This window comes from Platichthys flesus, chromosome 18 (assembly GCF_949316205.1).
Source record: "Platichthys flesus chromosome 18, fPlaFle2.1, whole genome shotgun sequence".
In the NCBI taxonomy this organism is placed as follows: Eukaryota; Metazoa; Chordata; class Actinopteri; order Pleuronectiformes; family Pleuronectidae; genus Platichthys; species Platichthys flesus.
This window is the reverse complement of record NC_084962.1, coordinates 3303833-3324330: the sequence shown is the minus strand read 5'-3', so window position 1 is coordinate 3324330 and position 20498 is coordinate 3303833. Positions and strand designations below refer to the sequence as shown.

The window sequence follows — 20498 nt, the reverse complement described above, 5'->3', positions numbered from 1 at the left end:
ACAAGGGGAAAGACGCTTTAAACCGAAAATATCTCATCTGGGACGCAATTATTTAAGTGGAAAAGTAATATGTCCTGGAATCAAGCTTGTAATCTAATGCCAAAGTGCTTAAAACAAGCTTTAGTGTTGATGTAATCTGTGTGAAAATGAAACTTAAATATGTTCCAGTGAGTAGAATGGTTGTTTCATCCAAAATTTGTAAAAATTTAGCTAGCTGTCTGAGGATCACATTTTCATGATCATCACAGTTTTGTTAATTAATCTCCAAGTTTCATATTGCCAATATACTGTACATGCATAAGAGCCAAACATTTACACAAAATCACCTTTTCACCATTCAGTTTATTTCAGAATGCCTTGTTGTTTGTTGTGTACTGTACCTCATTTCCCAAACATTCAGGAAACACTGTGTTTGTGTGGCAGCGAAAACGATAATTGATCTGAGGGAAATTGCTGAAGATTCCTTCTGTACAGACGCAGTTTCATGATTCAGACTCTCACAGACGTACATTCCTCTCAGCATTCATCCTGATACTAAATGTTACATAAAACAAGCACTTAAATGCAGGCAACTCCTAAGGCAACATGTGAACTAAAAACAAACTATACTGTATAGAGAATTATAGGCCAATCTACTTTGCCTTCAGGGGCATTCCCAGATAAAATATGTCCTAACGGAAAAACATGACACAAGAGCTATTATACAGAGTGAACTACAGATAGAAAAGACAAAAACATCGACACGCAAAAACAATACTGAAGTCAAAATAAAGAGGGAATCCACAGCCCGAGACTCTTTTTTTCCCAGGTCCACACAAACGCTGACAGAATCCTTTTAATGTGATGTCTGACATCAAGTGTATCCCTGTGTGAACTGAACACATCAGCTGGAGGAAGTAAAACTGTGGACGGGCTCATGCTCGTGATGAGAGAGGGGAGAGATAAATACGGTGATTTTAGGAGAGCGTGTGTTTTGCATAACAGGGATTCCATGTTCACACTGTAGAGCTGGTTTTGAACCCCCTCATTTCTCTGAAACATCTGCACACGGTTCACACTGTTCGCCGAGAAGCCTTTTGTCTTGGTTTTCACATTGTGGAGGACAGTGTGGCTGTCAGCCGATGAGGAGTGGACACACACTGACTGGGCAAACCCCAAGACGCCCTGAGAGCAAACGCAAAGAGACGCCCGCGCTCGTCTGCCCGCCACCACACATCCACAAACAGCGTTGCGGCTGACCCACTGGTCGGTCCATGAGCGCAGAGGCAGGGTGGAGTGCAGTGACTGTTTGGCCTGCGGTGTCCCAGAATACACTGCAACCATGTGCAAATGTATTTACAATGGACGTCTTCCTGCTGGACAGGAGTACAGTTCTAAATGCAACATGCAGGACACAGTAGAGTGCAGGTCTCTTTACAAACCTGGACTGGGTGTGAGTGAGTGAGCGTGAGCAGAGCATGAGGGAGGGTGATGTAGTGCAGGGGGGAAGGAGCATGGGGGGGCGGTCAACGGAGGGGAGGGAGGGACAGTAGTGGTTCATAATGTGTCTCATCAGGACGTGCCCTGTCTCTTCTGTTGCTGGACTCTTATCAGCTCCAGCTGTTTTTTGCACTTCTGGTAGTACGTGGACAGACTCTTGTTCTCCTCCAGCAGCTTCTTGTGCTCCTGCACCAGGCGAGATGTGTTCTGCTGGTCCTTCTCATCTTGGTCCAGTTCAGCAATCAGCTCCTTCCTGCACACACAGGAGTCATCATCATCATCATTATCATCATTATCATCATTATCCTCAATATTACATTTGAGACTGGTTTCTTCACTTATCAGCCATTGGGATTTTGGAAGCCATCTTGTGAGGTTAAATTGAGGCAGCGTTTCCCAAAAATTATCTTGTGTTCTAATTTGTCCCACAGCAGTTGCGTAATAATCCAAATTCTTTTTGCTCTTCTAATGAATAAAATACTTCTCAGTGGGTCTGTTGCTCTATCGCAGCCTCGTACAACTGTGTGCAGTGTTATTTGCCGCGTTCATGCTCCTGCGCTTGTGTAACAGCCATAAAGTTGTCACTGTCCATGCAAACTGTCAGACCTCAGAGTTGCAGTTCTCTCTCACATGCAAGACCTTTTCTTTCACTGATCACATAACAGATGTATCAGTGGCAGACCTCCACTTGCCGTTCACTCCCAATGTGTGCGAGGGAGCAAGTAAATCATTTGACTCCTATGGCTTTGCATGGAATGCAAGTAGTTTGGTTTTCTTGTAGCAAATTATGCTTACTTTATTCTTGTTGTTACACAAACAACAATCAACAACAGCCTTAAGAGTGAAGTCGCTGGACAGAAAAACTGAAGCACAGGATGCAGATCCAGAGTAAAGACTGGATGTGTGAACGCAGCAGTGTAGAAAATGCTGTTTCCATCATGTTCTATAAATACCAGATGAGCTGTTTAGTCAAACACTTGTTGTGTGTGCGGCTTCTGCTTCTGCTCAATTTGGTGCTTGCCAACAGTTGACTTTTTCTACTCTCACTGCTCCGCATTTAGATATTGTTAAGTTCTTGTGGCGTGGTGACATTCATTCTGCTCAGCTTGTGACAACGCACACAGACGAGAAGCTTTTTCCCTTCACTCAAGGGAACTGATTTGATTCCACATGAAAGCCAAACACACAAAAAGAACAGAAGATGAAAAGTGTCTGCTTTGTTCTTACTTTCTCTGGATCAGCAGGGCGATCTCTGTCTGCACCTTCAGATATTCCTGGGCCATCTTGCAGTGCTGCTCAAACACAGCCATGGACTCTTTGGAGTTGGGACAGGGAGCGAGGGGCTGCAGACACAGAACACATGCAACAGCACGTTAACACACCTCGCTGATTAACAGTGTGTTTATATATTCACATAAGCGCCACCTTTTCAGGGAATCCAGTTGCTACCAGCAATTTACAGTGCCCTTAAATTCCTGTTTGAGAGTAAAGAGGTTGGCTGCAACACCACCAGGACATAACTAAAATTGGCATTATTCGAATGTACAATCAAAATAATTGTGTTCGCTGGAGGCTGAAAGGAAGTTGTACCTGCAGCTGGTGATCCAGGGTGAGATACGCCATGGGAATGGAATTGTCTGAGCCGTTGCTGTCTGAGAAGAGAGAGGGAGACAGAGAGCGAGCGAGATCTGTCAAATCCATTTTCCCATGACTTCTACTTGCGTATTGGGCTGAATGTAGAGTCAAACGCAGCTACATGTAAGATTCTACTTTTCATTTGTAGGTACAGATGAGATATTTTCACAATCACTCTGGTGTATTGTTGTTGTGAGTACCTGTGGGATCCTCAGGGGAGAAGTAACCTCTGCTGCCCGTCTTGTCAGGTGGCATCATCCTCATACTAGGACTGGAAGACCTGCTGCTGTTCCTGCTCCCCTGCAAGATGATGCACACATGCACACACACAGTCATGTGGGAGCCAATCACAGCCTCTTAAGACTCGCAGCGGCAGCATGGGATCATGAGCATTAAGAAACAACAACAATCCAGCACACCAATCAGCTTATCGTAAACTTTTAAGATAGGGTTTTATATTTCTGTGATAGTGATACGGTCATCAACTTCACAAGGGTGTAGTTGAGATTTAAATGAAGAAATAATTGATATTGTTTAGTAAAGAATAACTAGTTATACCCCTGAATGAACTTTGTTTCTACAGCCCACGTGGATTTTCTTCTAAACAAACGGAAACAAATGTTTGGAAAGCAGGAGAAATGCTTCAAGCCGAGGAGCTTATTTAAAACTGTGAGAGTTTTTGTCAGAGCGTTTGTATGTGGAGGAGCAGTGTGCGGTTCCCCCACTAATATCTTCCTTTTCCTGCTCTGATTTATCAATCACACATCTCCCCACGGATTTCTCTCTCCAGAACCAGAACGCATCCAACACTTCTTAAAAAGACGACATCAGTGAAACCTCCACGAGGCTTCACAAGAGGAGAGGAACTCAACAGCAAACACAGCAGCTGCCTGTAGGTCTCTGGTCGGTCTATAACCTTCATGAAACTGCACAGACATCTCAGACACAAGCTGATGGTTCACATATCTACTTCCAGAGGTAAAAGCCACTTTATTTAGGAGAAATGTTACATTTTAACCAGTGTGTTGCTGCTATTGTTGATGAACACATTTGGGCAGGTGTTTTTCATTATACTAAGTCCCTGTGCACTGATCGGGTTATCTCTGGATTGACCCACTTTCACAGCTATTTACAACAAATAAATAAAACTGTTAGGGACAAATCAGAAACTCTCCTGTAGTTGTTTGGATGTTGGTAAATGCTGCTGGTCCGGTTTTGATTTGAAAACTCTAGGGCGACGTTCCTGTTTGGAAATGATGACGTAGACTCCCAGCCACTTGCTGACTGGATATTTCGGTCACAAAATGGCCTTCAATGATTTGTCAGGCTTCCATCACATGACCCTATAACTATGACTTCTGAGACACATAGTACTTCTATTACTAACTGCAGCTTTACAAGCCAAGGATAGAGAAAGTGCAGTGTTGTGGTTGACAAATAAATCCTGCGCATTCACACTTGAAAGTTGCTTAACTTTTGATACTTGGCGTGTCTGACACTTGGGAATGGTGCGATCAACAACAACGAATCACAGTTTCCTGCTCAGGACACACAACACAGCCAGCTCTGGCTCTAACATGCCATGCTAGCTGTCATTGCAATACCAAAGGGAAGTACAAAGGAAATAAACGGCACAACCACGTGAACACACACCAGGTTCACCAGCTGCCTTTGCCTCTTCTCTCCAGGTTTCTGAACCTCCAAACCTTTTCTTAACTTGTATCACATAGCAATAGAACCATACTGCAGTGCAGCAATGGATGGGTGGGCTGATTGAGCCTCTTGCTGGATATGCTGGAAAGACACTTTCCACCCTGCGGGCGAGTGTCATGGTTGAGGATATAAACACTAACTTAAGATTGGAAACCACATGCCCCAGGGCAAATGCTACGGTTGCCTCATAAGGAAACTGGACAAAGCCCATCAACAGGTTTCTGCCCCAAGTCACAAGTAATCCCCCATAAGTCAGTGTCACTGTCAGTCAATAATAAAACAGTTATGGTAACAACTTTATATAGATATTTAAAATATATTGACCTGTCTGCATAGGCAGAGAAACAGATGGGACATTGTAGTACATATAAACATACTCCCTCTTAGTATGTTTCCTAACCCACAAAGCAGCTGTAGCGAAACATATTAAAATGAGACTAATGTCAATTCCCTGCCCGTAGGTAACTCTAACCATCAAGAGAGCAGTTCTTCCATTAATTTCTTTTGGCCCGACTGTGTCTTACCTGGTTGGACTCTGTGCCGATGCCTGGCAGATCCTGCACGGAGCGACGTCTCTGAGACTCACACGTGGCTGTGAACGGGATGGACGGGGCAGGGGAGAGAATGAAATCAGGAACAGTTCGAAGTTAGTAACTGTGGGGGATCGATTTTGGTGTTTGCTGGTGAGTAGGAGAGCACCCAGACCCACGGGGAACAGCTGCACTGATTTAACCATTTACATTCTGGCCTGTCGACATGTGCTGCGGCATGGCTGGAACGCAACCGCAGTGCTCTAAGAACTCAGCTGCACTGCTGGTGCACGACAAATATACACCTCAATCACTGAAGAGCAAATCTATCCACAGAAATAGCCGAGCATGCCTATATATGTTTGTTTTGCACTGACTGGCTGGTTTGGGTTACAGGCCAGTGGTGAGGTGAGGACAAGGTCCCCAGGACCTGGCAGGTACAGCACTAACTCATCATCACTTGTTTGTCTGCTGCCCGGCAGAACACCAGGGTGAAAAATAACGTCCCTGAGCTCTCACCTGTACAGGAACCGCTGCCAAAACATAAAACCTGCTTTACACTTGAAGTTGTATTATGGAAATTTACCAGCCCTGAAGCCCATATTGTCCTCCAAGTTTGTATTATTTATCTCATAACAAAAGTGAATGTCAATCAAGTGATCCGTGTTGTAAATAATCGTTTTTCAATCGTTTTTCCAAGCAGGATCCCAGTTCATCAATTTTGGACACACTGTTCCCCAAAAAATGATTATAAAGTGTTTTTTCTGGAGTCAAATATCATCCCTAGATATGTTTTTATGAGTTTAAAATATATGTATAAATGAATTTACCAAATGCTTCAATTTGGTTCTGTAGTTTTTCTGTTTAATGAGAGCTATATACAAATACAAAGAATATATAAGCATCCCTCTACTTTGTTTTGCAGGAATTCGCTTTTTCCCCGAAAGGGTGTGTATTTTCCAAACTCTGCATATCCTGGAACTGATCACTGCACACTCTGCCTGTGTCTGTTGATCACACAACAGACACAGGCTGCTGGATTTATCTGTCTAAGCTGTACAGAGGCTCTATCTACGGCACAATGAAGACAACAAAACACAAAGACACAGACTGAAACTAGAATTACAGAACTGCAGTCCTAGCCCCCTGCTAACCAGTGCAGTTTGTAATAATGTTGACATAATTTTTATTCCAGATTTATATAACTACAGGTAACTGTGACCTTTTACGTCTGAATGTGATTACTTTATCTTAAGTCCAAGTGACAGCTGATCAAAAGCTAAAGAAATCCCTTTAAGCAGTCTTGAGATATCACATTCAAGAGGCCAAAAGCATGTTTTTTGAGACCAAAGTTACCTTAAAGGGAAAGTTTTTCACTCATTATCTACTCACCATTAGAGCTGGTCGATATGGAAAAAATATTATCGCAATATTTATTTTCATATCACTCAATAGGGATGTTTATGTACAGTGTTCTTATGTATGAAAGTTTTTTCAACTGCACTTTACATATTACATTTAAAACTAACCACTACAGTTAAAAGGTGCATATAATCCATTTATATATTGCCTTTTTCCATGTCTTTATTCTTTTTTCTACCAGATTCTGACGTGCCTGCTGCTGTGACAACTGAATTTCCCCAGCGTGTGGACCATAAAGTTTTATCTTATCTTAACATAAATCAGCGCCACAGCACTTCACACACACAAACTGATCATCACATGGGATATTCACCATCTAGTCCTATATTCTTAAGTAGTTATTAGTCGATGATCGGATCATGTTAACTCTGATGTCCTCACTGTGTGCGTAAATTTTTGTCTTGTGTTGTGTAGCATGTTTAAACATGTGTCTCATAAACTGTGGAGCGAATAAAACAAACCAAGTATAAACGTCAGTCCTGTACGTGTCCTAATAACTTATGATAGCTTACTTACTGATCAGTGATGGTTTTTATTATTATAGTGTAAACTGAGAGCATGTCAGAGGGGGAGTGAGGAGCAAGCAGACTCCGACACATGACGACCGGACCTTAAATGTCAGTCTGTCCTGAAGCAGCGCTGCTTATAATTATTCAGTGGTGTGAACCTCCTATATTTATGTTCAGTCAATACATGCAGAGTTGTCCACAACTGCGCAATCACAAGAATGGGATAGACGGACGGACAAAACAACACAAAAAACGTATTGGATCTCGTCCGGATCTGCAGTTGTTGCAAGATTTGCAATACAATGCTCAAGCTGCGTGGTTTGCCATGAAACCAATACATACAAATATGCCATTTAATAAACTCAGACTGCTGCTGTACTAATTCATTACAAATTGGAATGGCAATTCTATAATTGTCATCAAAAAAATTATCCCTGATTAGTCATAGTACTTTTAATCACTACTAGTTCTTTCCCATACAAAGCACTCTTCTGTTAGCATGAGAGTAGGGCTCTAGCAGCTCTTCGATTTGCGGTACGTGCATGGACACGTCATAAGGTAGGTAGCTGCACATACATTCACCTGAAGAGCAAGCGTAAGCAATAAAAAACGCCCATGTTCATCTAAAGCATAGTTCACCAATAGGACGACCACGGTCCCGTCTGGACCCCGAACAATTATACGATTTTGACGGAGTGTTTCTATTTTATCCTGAGCTACTTTTCTCATATTTACGGTTGTCTTTTCACATTTTTGTGATAACGGTAGTAAATCCTGGCAGCACAGAGTAGAATTGACTGGTCATTAAACAGGAGAAAGTGGGAACAAAGAGAAAAGTGTTAAAGCTGTTTAGTTGTTAATATTTGTTGATTGTTCAGATGTGAAATGTCGTTACGAAAAAGAAGAAACCAGATAACCCCCTTTTTTACTTTCTAAAATTAAACACTTTATTTTAAGATGCCTTTTTCAAAAGCTCTTTATTTTGTTTTTGAAGGCAAACCTTATTTTACTTGAGAAAATAACATTTAATTGGATATTAGAGTACCCTAGTAAAATAATAATAAACAATAATGAAATACTATTGAATTGCAATTTCTTTATTTTATTTGACAGTCAGTTTTTGACTTCATAGAGACATTGATATAAATACCAGGCTACTTTAACATTATGACACTGAATCATAACGCATGTTAGACATTATGATGTTTTGGACCTTTGTTTGAGGAAATTTTATTTTGGATAAATTCATTATTATATAAATCGATGAATGAAAAATACTTGTTAGATTAATAGATAAATGTATCGTGAGATTAATAGACAAAATAATGGTTTGCAAACGTTGTGATTGCAGCTAGAAAATACAGAGAATGTGTCCGAGCTCTAATCTACAGATTTAACTTGTTTTACGGCTAATTTAACTTGACTGTAGAGACTGTAGCACCTATCTGAATATGACATTTTTATTGTATCATGTTCTTCTAGAGGAAACCCAAATAAAAAACAATCAATCCAAAGAGATTTGAATATGTTTTGTCTCATGGTTCTGTGCTGCTAGAGAGAACTTCAGCCAAAAAGCTGCCATTTAATGTTTAGATATTTAAAAATAAGTGTTTTACCTATGCCAGAGGTACATACCCAACAGTGGACTTTGTATACCATAATCAATACTCCTACTCAACGTCTGCCAGGGATATGAGTGCTGGGGAAGAAGAGGCATGATGTCCAGATGTTTACATGCAATTAAATCAAAGTGCTCCTCCTTTGATAACCTGCAACAGCTGACTCCTTTTGTCACTCGATTAAGTTAGTCTCTTATTCAACGCGTCTAACAAGGCTCCAAAAAAGAAACCTTTTCTGTCATCCAGAGCTTTCCCCAGTCCTTTCAACAGTATGTCTGCTTGTAATAATAGCTCTGACCTTCAATCTGAGAGAGATTAATCAAAATGACTTTTTCAAAGTTAATGGATGTAATGAGAGCAAGAGGAAGAGGAGGGGGGGGGGGGGGGCATGCCATGCTTCCTCACTGTCCTCTGTGCGTGAAAGGCAAGGACAAGCTCAAATACAGAGAAGTGGTGTGTTGTGGTTTCCTGCTGCTGTCCATGATCCACCTGCAGCCAAGTCAGAGAGATGACAGGGCCATGAGTTAGGGAGTTGTCTCATCTGTGACACCTGATGTGACGAAATCAGGATTTCCTCAATTCAGCTTTTGGCTCTTAATGAAATTCTAAATAAAAGGTTCATTAGCCTCAGAGGAGGATAAATTAGCTTCCACAAAATTGTTGATAATAAAGGTGATAACACATGAGAAAGCTCCAATTTCAACTCATGTTCTGTTTCTGCCCAATAAAGGAATCAGAGAGGGCAAAAACATAAGGCAACTCTGATGTGTGTTACTCCAGAACCTGCTCGATTCAATCTGAAATTTCTCATTATTATGTCAATAGCGACAAATTTAATAGGAATGAAAATCCTGTGAGGGGCATTACATGGAGTGACACACAGGAGCACAGCAACCTACAGGCTGAGCAAAGCCAGCTCCACCCAGTCATCAGGAAGCCCAGTGGTCCAGTGGTACCTGTTATGACGATCTTGGGGACATCCAGAATGGTGCCGTATGATGCTGTTTTACGGTGGCCTCGTTTATACTGTGGGCGTGCTGCGGAAAAACATACACACATACAGCTGCGTACACAAAAAGCATGCAGACTGAGACAAACTGGGGGGACGGAGCCCACAGCTGGACTGGACTAGAATGTAGGCCACACACATGCAGAGCATACAGTGTATGTGCAAGGGCAGCATGCACCTTGTACATTCCAGGCACTGTGCAGCCACTGCACTATAGCAACAGACAACAGCATGCATGAATTACACAAGCTCTCTCATGAAATGACATGTTTCTTTTAAATACATAAATGTTATCAACAAAACCAAAAATAGACATAAAATGCGCGCTGTTATAAAGTTTAAATCAGAACTATACAAGGGATCTCCTGAGGTATTGAGGTATATCCTGATTTCCTCATGACACCACTGGCGAATCTATATCTTTCTCGCAGAGCATTTGAAGGGGGGGGGGGTTGACAGCTGGGTCTGGCTCAGATGTTTTTAAAGACCAATCTTTACCTCAGAGCATTGTAAGCACATGACAAACAATCTGACTCTGGTGTTGGAGTAGCTGCTTCTTGCGGACTCAAAAAGGCCTCATTCAAGCAAGGCTCACCTCGACAATAATGCTGCATGCCTTTCATGTATACACGTATTATCAAATCCAAAATTGTAAGAAACTGACATCATGCCAATGTCCCTTCATAAGCTCCCTCCTTACTTTTCATGACGTTAAACTTTGTGCTTTGCAATGTGTGACATTACCTGCAGGTGCAAATGGCATCTTGTGCTCCAGCTCTGAAAGGTCAGCACTCATTCTTTTGCTTTCAGATGATGCCAGGCACTGTGTCCGTGAAGGCAGACTCTCAACACTGCCTCCTCTGGACAGAGGCAGAGTCCTTAACGGGTCTCCCTAAAACAGCAGAAGAACACTCACTCCAGTAGATGTTTTTCATATTTATGTTTTATTTTCTCTGTTTATATTTGCTGTAAACGACATTGTTGGGTGGTTTTGATAGGACTGGGAAGGACGGCCTTACCTTTGGCTTGAAGTAAGGTGCAAACTGAGGAGTAATCTTGATCGTGTCGTTGCTCCCTTGAGAATCGCTGCGCTCCATGTTTGCATCACTTTTGGTGCTTGTGCTGGTGCCAGTGTAGTCCACATATGAACCTGTAATTCACAAGAAACAGGACATATTCAACTTTTGCACATTCAAAAATACAAACTCTTGTTAGTAATGTTTACAGCCTGCAACTGTAATGCTCCAGCATTGTTTTTAGTACTGTGAGGTATCTAAAATGAGAAAAGTGCAGTGACGCATTTCCCCAGATCTATCAATGCTGATAACCAATGTTAGAAGTACAAACTCTTGTACCTGTACTAGTTGCAGAGTTGCTCTGTCCATCATCTGAATACTGGTATGGATATTGCAGGGGTACATCAGATCCAGGGAAGTACTGCAAAAAGGCAGATAAAAAGGGCAGATAAAATATCAGAACTATTATCAGATATATTGCCAAGGGTGGCTCTCAATACCTGCATATGTCCAGTAAGTATAGCATCTGACTGAATAACGAACACAGCAAAGCTCCAAACTTAAATCAAGGACAAATCAAATATTCTCGTCTGCAAGATGATCAGATTACATATTTGCACCTATCTAAAGGATGCATACCTCTTATCTGGTTTAGTGTACTAGTATAAACCAGTACTAGAACTACTACTAAGACTACTAGTAGGCTGAGAGAACTATCCAAACAATTGACAACTTATATCATATTCTTGCCAATGAATGTGACTAATGTATAGACCTACATTTATTGTATATATATTTCTTTTCAATCCATTGAGCATTAAATATGACAATGGATTGTACTTCGGCAAAGAGGTTATGTGAAATAAATAAGCATAAATTATTTCTTTGTTGATATAAGAAAGCCATGTAGACTATTGTATTGTCCCACATGTATGATATAACACTGATTAATTCTATCATTTTGTGAAATCTGTCCTGAACCAATATCCAGTCCACAGAATTCGATTATTTATCCTCTCTACACACAGAGCCAGGTTGTATTTACATGACAGTGTAAGTCACTGTTCAACATTCCTCTCATGCTACTCAAGTCGCTGTATGATGAGCGAAGGCATTCACTTAAGACCATTCCTTAGAACTGGTTATGCTTTTCATGTTATCAAAGACTGCCTGTACATTTCAAGTTTTACCTTTTCTCATTCTGCTCTCTGTGATTCAATTACTTAAGTCAGGTTTAATGATTCATTCACCTCAGTTTAATGGCAGCCTAATACAGATGGTTGGCAGTATGTGGGGACAGATTACCTTCATTAGATGAGTCATGATCTTCACGATCTCCTCCATAGAAGGCCGCTGAGAGGGGTCTTTAGACCAACAGCGAGTCATCAGACTCTCAATGTGCTTGGGCAAGTTTGTGATTAAAGGAGGTCTTGTACCTGAATGTAGATAAACATTATGTTGTTAAATGCTCACACACAGCCAAAAGGAACAACTAACATTAAACAAGTCAAGCTAAGAAATATTCCAAATGTATTCTAAGTTTCTAGTGAGCTGCTGCACAGGCCAGTAATGACTCAGGCAGGAAGATTCAGTAGTGAAAATTATCAGACTTATCCCAAGGTATTATTAGTGTCGCATTAGTATTCTCCTTCATCCATCTCTTTACAGAATAAACTGCAGGGAGTGCAACTCTTTACTTTCACAGTCACCCAGCAAGTATGGCTGTGCGGGCACATCTGGTAACTCCCAGTGGCTGATAGCTGGACGTGGCCTTTACTTCCTAACCCCACCATGAATGGTCGGTGACTCACCATTGTGCACGGCCCACATGATGCGAAAAGCCGGTCCTCCAATTTCGTCAAAGGGCTTCCTGCGAGTGATCACCTCCCAGAGAATGATCCCCCAGCTGAACACATCACACTTCTCGCTGTAATTGCTGCCTGCAAGAACAGAGGAACCCACAGCAACACTTAGGAACCTTGCAAACAAAGAAAAAAACACATTCTCCGTTTGACATCACTGTCAACAGTTATTCTCTGTGGCACAGTAGGGATGAGAAGGAGGATGTGTTTAGGAAAGCAGAGCACCTTTTATGCCATTTCTGTGTTCAAAGGGAAGGAGGAGGAAAATAAGGAAGCTATTTTTTTCCCAAGAAACAGCTCATGTGTTGCTTGATTACTCGGCCTATTCTTGCAACATCGCACACCTACTTTAAAGTTGCCGCACTGAGGCTTTCTGATAACATTTCACACTGATGTTAGTAACTTGTTCAAGAGTTCATCCAGAGGGCAGCAGTGCATCGTTAAGCTGCACGGGAACTTTGTAACTTGCCTCCAAATATAAGATAATGACTTGGCTTCAATTTATCTTTTCTGCTGACCCCGTCGCCAAGAACATGTCTCATCACACAGAAATACATTTGGGCTTCTGGCCGAATTAGAACACAGATTCTATGCAGCTGTCTCCCAAGGGGAAATGAAGTCACCAGCATCAGTCAATTTATCTTCTCACTATGCTTAGGAGAATACCACCATTAATAAGGCAGGAGAGTATGATGATGAATCAAATGAAATGCGTAAATGGTGGGACATTAAGTGAAAGACAGAAAGGGTACAAATAAGTGAATATGTTTTGTGGTGATTCTGAGAATTTATCGAAAGGTAACAGTGGATACATATAAATATGATTTAGTCGAGAAAAGAAAAACAGCGGACAGGGAAGATATCTTAATAAATGCTTGGAATGCCGCTCACACTTGCCTTCAAATACCTCTGGGGCCATCCATGCTGCACTTCCTTTGTTGTTGGTCATGTGCGTCTGAATGTCGCAAGCTGTGCCAAAGTCACATATCTTCAGCACTGTGCCGCCTAACACTAGAAGCAGACTGAAACAAATACGTCAAGAAATAGTGGAGTGAAAATGCTGTGCCGTTATCAGCTACAGGTACAACACAGTAGATTTTTCAACATAACTGCAACCCCAAAAAAAATCAACAAATTGATACATGGCAAATAAAGCAAAATTATATTTGCGAAAAGGTCTGAACTTTGTTGCAGTCGTCTTTCTTATTCGCTTGATTGACTTGTGAACCCAAAGACCAAATTGACCTACAGGCTTGTAACCAATGTGCTAACATGCCCAGGTAAAGCATTTTAATTTTAAATGATATTCCAGAACTATAAGCTGAAGGTTTTGATTTTATTTGATGAAATCACACATTAAATGATGTAGCTTAACCTAACATGATATATTAGCGTAACCTAAATCGCGGAAATAGGAAGGGCAAGTATACTCCAGGAAGAATCACTGAACACAGTTTGTCCCTAAATAAATTCATGTATGATAAACAAAAGTTGGCTTTTTGTCACTACGTGTAACTTTGTCCTTCTTGGAAACTGCAAACACTACAACAGCTGGTCTTTGCCTGAGAATCCTGCCAGGAGCATTCTCTCCATCAGAAAACAACCTCTGGATATCCTCAGTAGTGCTGTGTTACTTAAGCCCTGAGGGGGGCTGAGTATGTGAGAGTCTGTTGTTTTAAGTACTTTTCTGATTGACCACACACACACCACAGGCATGGCAAAGACAAATTTGTGCAGTCCTTGTTGGTTAAACTGAGTCAGATTAAATTTGACTTGATGAAGTCCATCAAAGTTTTTTTCATCAAATGTTAATTCTATTCTGACCATGCCCCTCAGCCACGTTCAACGATGGCTGAGGGGCGATTCAATCCCAGTCTTCCCCATCTACAGGCTTAAGTGACTTTGGGCAAGATACCAAACCCTGAATAGCCCATCATAGAAAAAGTGCTGCCCATTGATGCACGTTAGGAATGTGTGTGAATAAACTGTATTGTAACATGTTTTGAGTGGTCATCAAGACCAGACAAGGACTACATAAATACAGAGCATTTACCATATCTTACCCGACATTTCAATATAAAATATAGAGAAATTAAAAGTCAGAGTAGTTGTTGCAGCAGTTTTTGAATTTCTATTCTATTTATCCTGTTTTTGTTTATATATATTTTTTACAGGCTTCTTTATTTCCGTTCTAAGCCTGTTCAGCTCTTTGATCAACAATGATTGGTTAAAACGTGCTATATAAACAAACTTTGAATCTAACTGAAAGTATAATGTACACTTTTGTCAATGAAAACAATAAAAAATCGTCTTGATAAAGTTGCAACACTCTATTGAGATAATCCCACATTTCCGCACTCAGAAAGCCTGACCAACAGAATGAATGACATCAAAGTAGCTTAAGGAAATAAGGCCCTTTGTTGGCACAGTGAACCTGGAGACAGGAGTGTGTAAGGTGAGGAGGAGCATACTTGGGTGGCTTGAGGTCCCTGTGAATGAGAGCCTTTGGTTTCATGCCATGGAGATAGGCCACGCCTTGGGAACACTGAAAACACCAGCTCATGGCATGGGAAGCAGTGTAATAAGGGAGGGGTTCAGCACCATGCAGCACTGTGGACAAGAGAGCACAGTCACAACAACCACCACAGATAATACATGTTCAGAGGAACCAAGCAGCCACATACAAACATAACAAACAGGGCCAGCTGATGTCGTGGTATAGTTTCTTTTACGAGTTTATTCAAGAGGGGAAGACCTGAGAATACATTGCTCAAAGACTTCCAGCACAAATTCTCATGAGTCTGTAACTCAGGAGGACAGGTACATGTAAAACACAGCAGACATCCATATGGAGGTATTCAAAGTGCTTTTGAGAGCTGAGAAACCTCTAAAGCTGCTCTCAGACATGCACTGACATACACTTTCTCTGAAGGAGGTGCATGTTTGAATCCAAATGTCCAAATGAGCGATTCTGGATTATCGGCAGACTTTCTTCGCCTTGCTCCCTTAGGACAAAGTTAGCAGAAAGTCATCAGAAACCGATTTGAGAACACAGTAGCATTTCCCCCACTGGATTCACCACAAGCAAGTGGGGGGGGGGGGGGGTTGTTGACATATCTAACACGCATCAGACGTAAACAATTGAATAAAAAAATCGATGTGTCATACACATAGAAGACACGAAGATGGCAAGAAGATTTGTGGTGATAAGAGCCAATAACTGTTTCGACATGCTGCAAACAAATCATGTGATCTCTGCTGCGGAGTTAATAGGTACTTCCTGCCTCTGCACCCACCTGTGCCACCCCACGTCTGAGGATTTGTTGCTATTGTGAAACGCGTCTGTGCAGAGAACCTCACGCCATGTTGTGTAGGTGCGAAAGGCAAAGTGAGGCTAAAATATGGACAGACTTATCTGGATATTATCCGCAGGTCATGTGTAAAAATCACAAGATTTTGTGGTTCACACTGGTCTTCTGTGAAGGTGAGAGTTGTTTAAAACTGAGTGATTGGGGTTCTTGAATCTATCAGACATCTTTTTAGTGCTGCTGCCACATTCTCAGTTCTCAGCAGTTGACTTGCAAATGACTTGGAAATGCATCTTTTTAGTATCTAGAGTGGTGAGCAGTCTGCTGTGAGAGGGGAGAAACTCTATGTTCTCGATGGTCACGATATAGTAATTTCATGTATCTAAAGTGGAACAAGCTGCAGTACATCCGAGTATATTTGATATATCGCCCACCCCTATGACAATCAGTTATATGATTTAAGCTGAAACACTGGCACGTATTTATACTGTTTTAGGATTATCCCATAAAGTTGAGAAGAACCCGAGCTGACTTGCAGCACTTTTTTTAAGCTGACTGACACAGACCAGTGCAGAAGGAACAGTGTATATTTTTACAAACCAAGTCCAGATTTAAAATGACCAAACAAAAAACCGTACCTTACAAAGGTAGAGACAGGTTATGTTAATGTAGGTCCAGTGTCTGGCGGACAGATCTGGCAGCCACCCAGAGGCGGAGAGTCACTGTGATGCCAACTTTTACTTTTGACTGTGTTTACATCTAAGATGAATATAAAGCACGAAAGGCGATCACCTTACAAATTAGTAAATTTAAACGTGCAAACATTGGGACAGCCCTAGAAATGATAGCATTACTACATATTGCTGTTTACTTCATGTCAAAATTTACCAGATTCTTTTGAATGTATAGTGAAGAAGAAACCCGACATTTGCAGCATGTCACTGTGCAAGTATTTGATAAAGGAACTGGACGAGGGACTAAACATGCACACAGTGGGAGGATAACTGAACAGGGCTGCTTCTCATGTCTGTGCAAGGCTGTGTTCATTTCACCACTGGCAGCGTGGAGTGCAGTCACTGGTAATACAACAGTATCTTTCTTGAGCAAAACATGAAGACTCACCATTATACAAAGACCCGCCTTCAGCATATTCCATCACTAGGCATACCTGAGAGGGAAGGAAAATCATAGAGCAGAATTAACCAAACAGACAAAACAATCAGACAGAAACACAGTGAGATACACCATTGGTTAGTTGGATCACATTGTGGCTGTAAAGCTAAAACAGTGTTACGTATAATAATGATACAAGTAACTTACTGGATTATTGCAGGAACCATACAACTTCACGATGTTGGGGTGATTCACACGTGAAAGCTGCCGGAGCTGAAGAAGAAAAAAAAAAAAAGGCTTAGAGAGTGCTGAATGACTGCTGACGCTAGCTCCTCCCTGGTAATGATGATACTTAGGGACAGAAAGGGCACCAGCCACAGCATAGCTGTAACATGTGTTCTAGATCCCAGATCCCACACAACAAGTGGCACCAGAAGACCTGCAGGTGTGTCTGAATATAATCGTAAGTCATTTCTTGTGGTAGGAATGAGAAAGGAACAGTACCTCAACAATGAAGGCTTTCCTCTCCGATTCGCTCTCGATGGTCTTGATTGCCACATCTTTGCCTTTCCATTTGGCTTTGCATACAACCCCGAACGCTCCTCTCCCCACAACCTGAAAATGCACAGTCAACAAGACAGTTACTTGTAGATATTCTGATGCGGATGTTTTCACACTCAGCTGTTGTGAGCGCCCTGTTTTGTGCTGGGGAGACCTATTGAAGAAGAGAGAGGCTGTGCGCCTGGACAGACTGGTGAGGAGAGCCAGCTCTGTGGTGGGCAGGGAGCTGGAATCCCTCATATCAGTGGCAGAAGGATGGACCCTAAACAAACTGCTGGACATTATGGACAGTACAGACCCCTGCACAGCACACTGTCGGGGCAGAGGAGTACGTTCAAGGGCAGACTATGACTGCATTACTTTTACTATAGAACTGTTTTCACTTACTTACATCTGCTATACTGTAACTTCACAGGCTATGCAAGTCAAATACACAGCTTGGCATCCAGCTTCTTTCTATTTTGTTTTTTAAATCTGTATTTATATTTGTTTTCAATACCTCCACCTCAGTTATTTGAGTCTTCCAATCAGCCCATACTTTTGTATTGTCAATATCTCCATTAGCACATACTTCTTGACAGTGACAGCTTTGTAGTAGCTCTGGTGACTCATCTTACTGCAGTGAACTTAATGTTGACTAAATTTGACCTTTTTTTTATGAATCTATATTCACACTTTTACACCTTTGTCTTCTAAGTGTATAAAAAGTACTCTTGCGACATCCCTGAACATGAACAGACCACAGAAGTTACCACAACGTACCTCCTCAACTTCAATGTCCTCATAGTTGATTTCTTCAAATGGGTACCCAGGTGGTGTTTCAAGCATGTCAGCGGAGGGCAGCGTCTGAGACATTACCAGCTAACGTCAGCTAGTAGCTCACTGAACACAAACAAACCACAGACAAATAAACACAGGTTACGGTCAGCGTCTGATCGCAGTTCAACACAGTTCAAGGATGTGCGGACTTGCTTCAAGACCAGTATCTTCATTGTAAGACTGTCTAACTAACTCGTTACGTGTAGTCATGGTTTAACAACACTATAGCTGCAGAGGAAATTAGCTGCTCGGTTGGTTACACATAATGTCGCGACCTGTCAAACGAGATAGTGATGCGGCCAACCATCTGGCTAACTGCGTAGCCTAACTAGCAGAGCTAAGTGTAGCTGCCTCACTCAGACTCACGGAAAGTTACGTAACAACACATTTACCTTTTGACATACGTAAAGGCAAGTTACGGATCCATAGCACCACTGTGCTCCGGTGCTGGGCACAGTTTAATGTTATATTATTACAGATGCAGGTAAAAACAAGACACCTAGGGCCTAGGCTGTGTTAGCTAGCTGGCCTGCCTGCTAACGCTAGCTACCGGGACTTGTTAGCTTCAACTCTCCAACCCTTCGCAGTTGACTTGTCACCGGTGCCGGCTCTCTGGGCATGGGTGTGTTTTCTTCTATTCACGCACGGAAACCCGAGGAATCGCGCCCATGTCTAAAATCGTTCGCTCTCTATCCACTTGATAGCAGAAACATAACTTTTTTCATAACTCGGCTAGCAGGCTAAGCTAGGAGAGTATTTTTATTTTCCGCAGGAGCATCAGGAAGTGAGTGCGTACTGCAATGCTGTCCCCAGCACACGGAACTAAAGTTTTCATTCCAACCTAAAGAAAAGAAAGACTCACTTTAAAGGTTAATTTACTTTATTTCAATCGTTTAAACTACTACGTTGTAGTGAATTTAACGCTACATTAACTTTCACTCATCGGTTAGCTTTCCACAGACTCCAGAGTCATGTGAGGGGACCCAGCATATTTTATTTTTGAATGTATAATAAACGAGTCATTTGATAGACAAGCATTTTTCTTTTCTTATTCTATTGTTATTTTACTTTAAAGCACTTTGGTCACTTCTTTTTGTTTTTACACTTGTTTATATGAATTGACTTGAACTTGTCTTTTCTTTTAATATTCTGAATTTGAATGAACTTTTTATTTTACACTAATCTATACGGTAACTCAGCCACACTCACTATAACAATGATGTTACATTTTTTGTCAAATATTTTACTAATTGTTATGGAACAGTGGAGGAATAACAACAAAATTCTGAAAGTATTTTGCTTTGATTTGGGTTATGTCCATTTTATTATGGTTAACACTTTTTACTCGCTTTTTTTAATAACAATTCTAATTAATAGTTTGATTTAGATTTTTGTACAAAAATTATCTTATCCAATATGAGGCTTTAGAAAATTGTTTTAGATTGAACTTTTCAGCAGTGTAAATAAAGTATTCAAAAGTAGCTCCACCTCAGAAGGTTCCATAATTAAATGACGCTTAAGTTATAATTAAAAAATCAAATATTATAATTCGTAATCATTTAACACTGACAGAGTGCTATGAAATCATTTTACGGTAAATACTATTGTGCTTTTATTGAATTATACATTTGTATGCAACACCTTAAAGAAAATATGTCAATACTTCATAATATCTTTTGGGGTTTTCTATGAATTCCTTCTTCTGATCATAAATGTTTGTTTTCCCCCGCTCAGGCTGGCTATCTCAGAGGGCCTATAAACATGGGATAGGACACTTAACTTCAAGTTTGTCATAACTTGAGATAAACACAACTTGTTGGTTAAGAGAATTTTTGTTGGACAAAAGTTCTGTTGACCTTTCGATGTAACAATTCAGCCTCGCAAGCAAGACACCCCTTGATTA

General features: G+C 41.2%; 1 protein-coding gene across 3 annotated transcripts; it reads right to left on the bottom strand.

The window, feature by feature from the left end:
• Positions 1-322: 322 nt before the first annotated feature.
• map3k7 (mitogen-activated protein kinase kinase kinase 7) lies at positions 323-19385 on the bottom strand. Of its 3 annotated transcripts, none has more exons than XM_062410856.1 (18): positions 18988-19385; positions 18539-18658; positions 17720-17830; positions 17423-17488; positions 17225-17270; positions 15266-15404; positions 13688-13816; positions 12744-12868; positions 12238-12368; positions 11272-11353; positions 10936-11066; positions 10661-10808; positions 9864-9944; positions 5352-5419; positions 3315-3414; positions 3070-3131; positions 2707-2822; positions 323-1732 (listed from the first exon to the last, which is right to left on the bottom strand). In XM_062410856.1, exons 2-18 carry the CDS (start codon positions 18629-18631, stop codon positions 1552-1554), a joined length of 1809 nt encoding a protein of 602 aa, XP_062266840.1. In that variant the 5' UTR covers positions 18632-18658; positions 18988-19385; the 3' UTR covers positions 323-1551. The 3 variants fall into 3 exon arrangements, with proteins under 3 accessions (XP_062266840.1, XP_062266841.1, XP_062266842.1); XM_062410857.1 differs by having other exon boundaries at positions 19174-19385; XM_062410858.1 differs by lacking the exon at positions 9864-9944.
• Positions 19386-20498: the final 1113 nt, after the last annotated feature.

Excerpts from the sequence above, each read along its gene's own strand:
- map3k7 (XM_062410856.1), bottom strand. The coding sequence starts at position 18,631 with ATGTCTCAGACGCTGCCCTCCGCTGACATGCTTGAAACACCACCTGGG. Across the intron at positions 12,369-12,743 it reads CATGTGGGCCGTGCACAATG|GTACAAGACCTCCTTTAATC; the intron begins GTGAGTCACCGA and ends ATCTACATTCAG. Across the intron at positions 11,067-11,271 it reads CAACTCTGCAACTAGTACAG|GTTCATATGTGGACTACACT; the intron begins GTACAAGAGTTT and ends TGTGAATTACAG.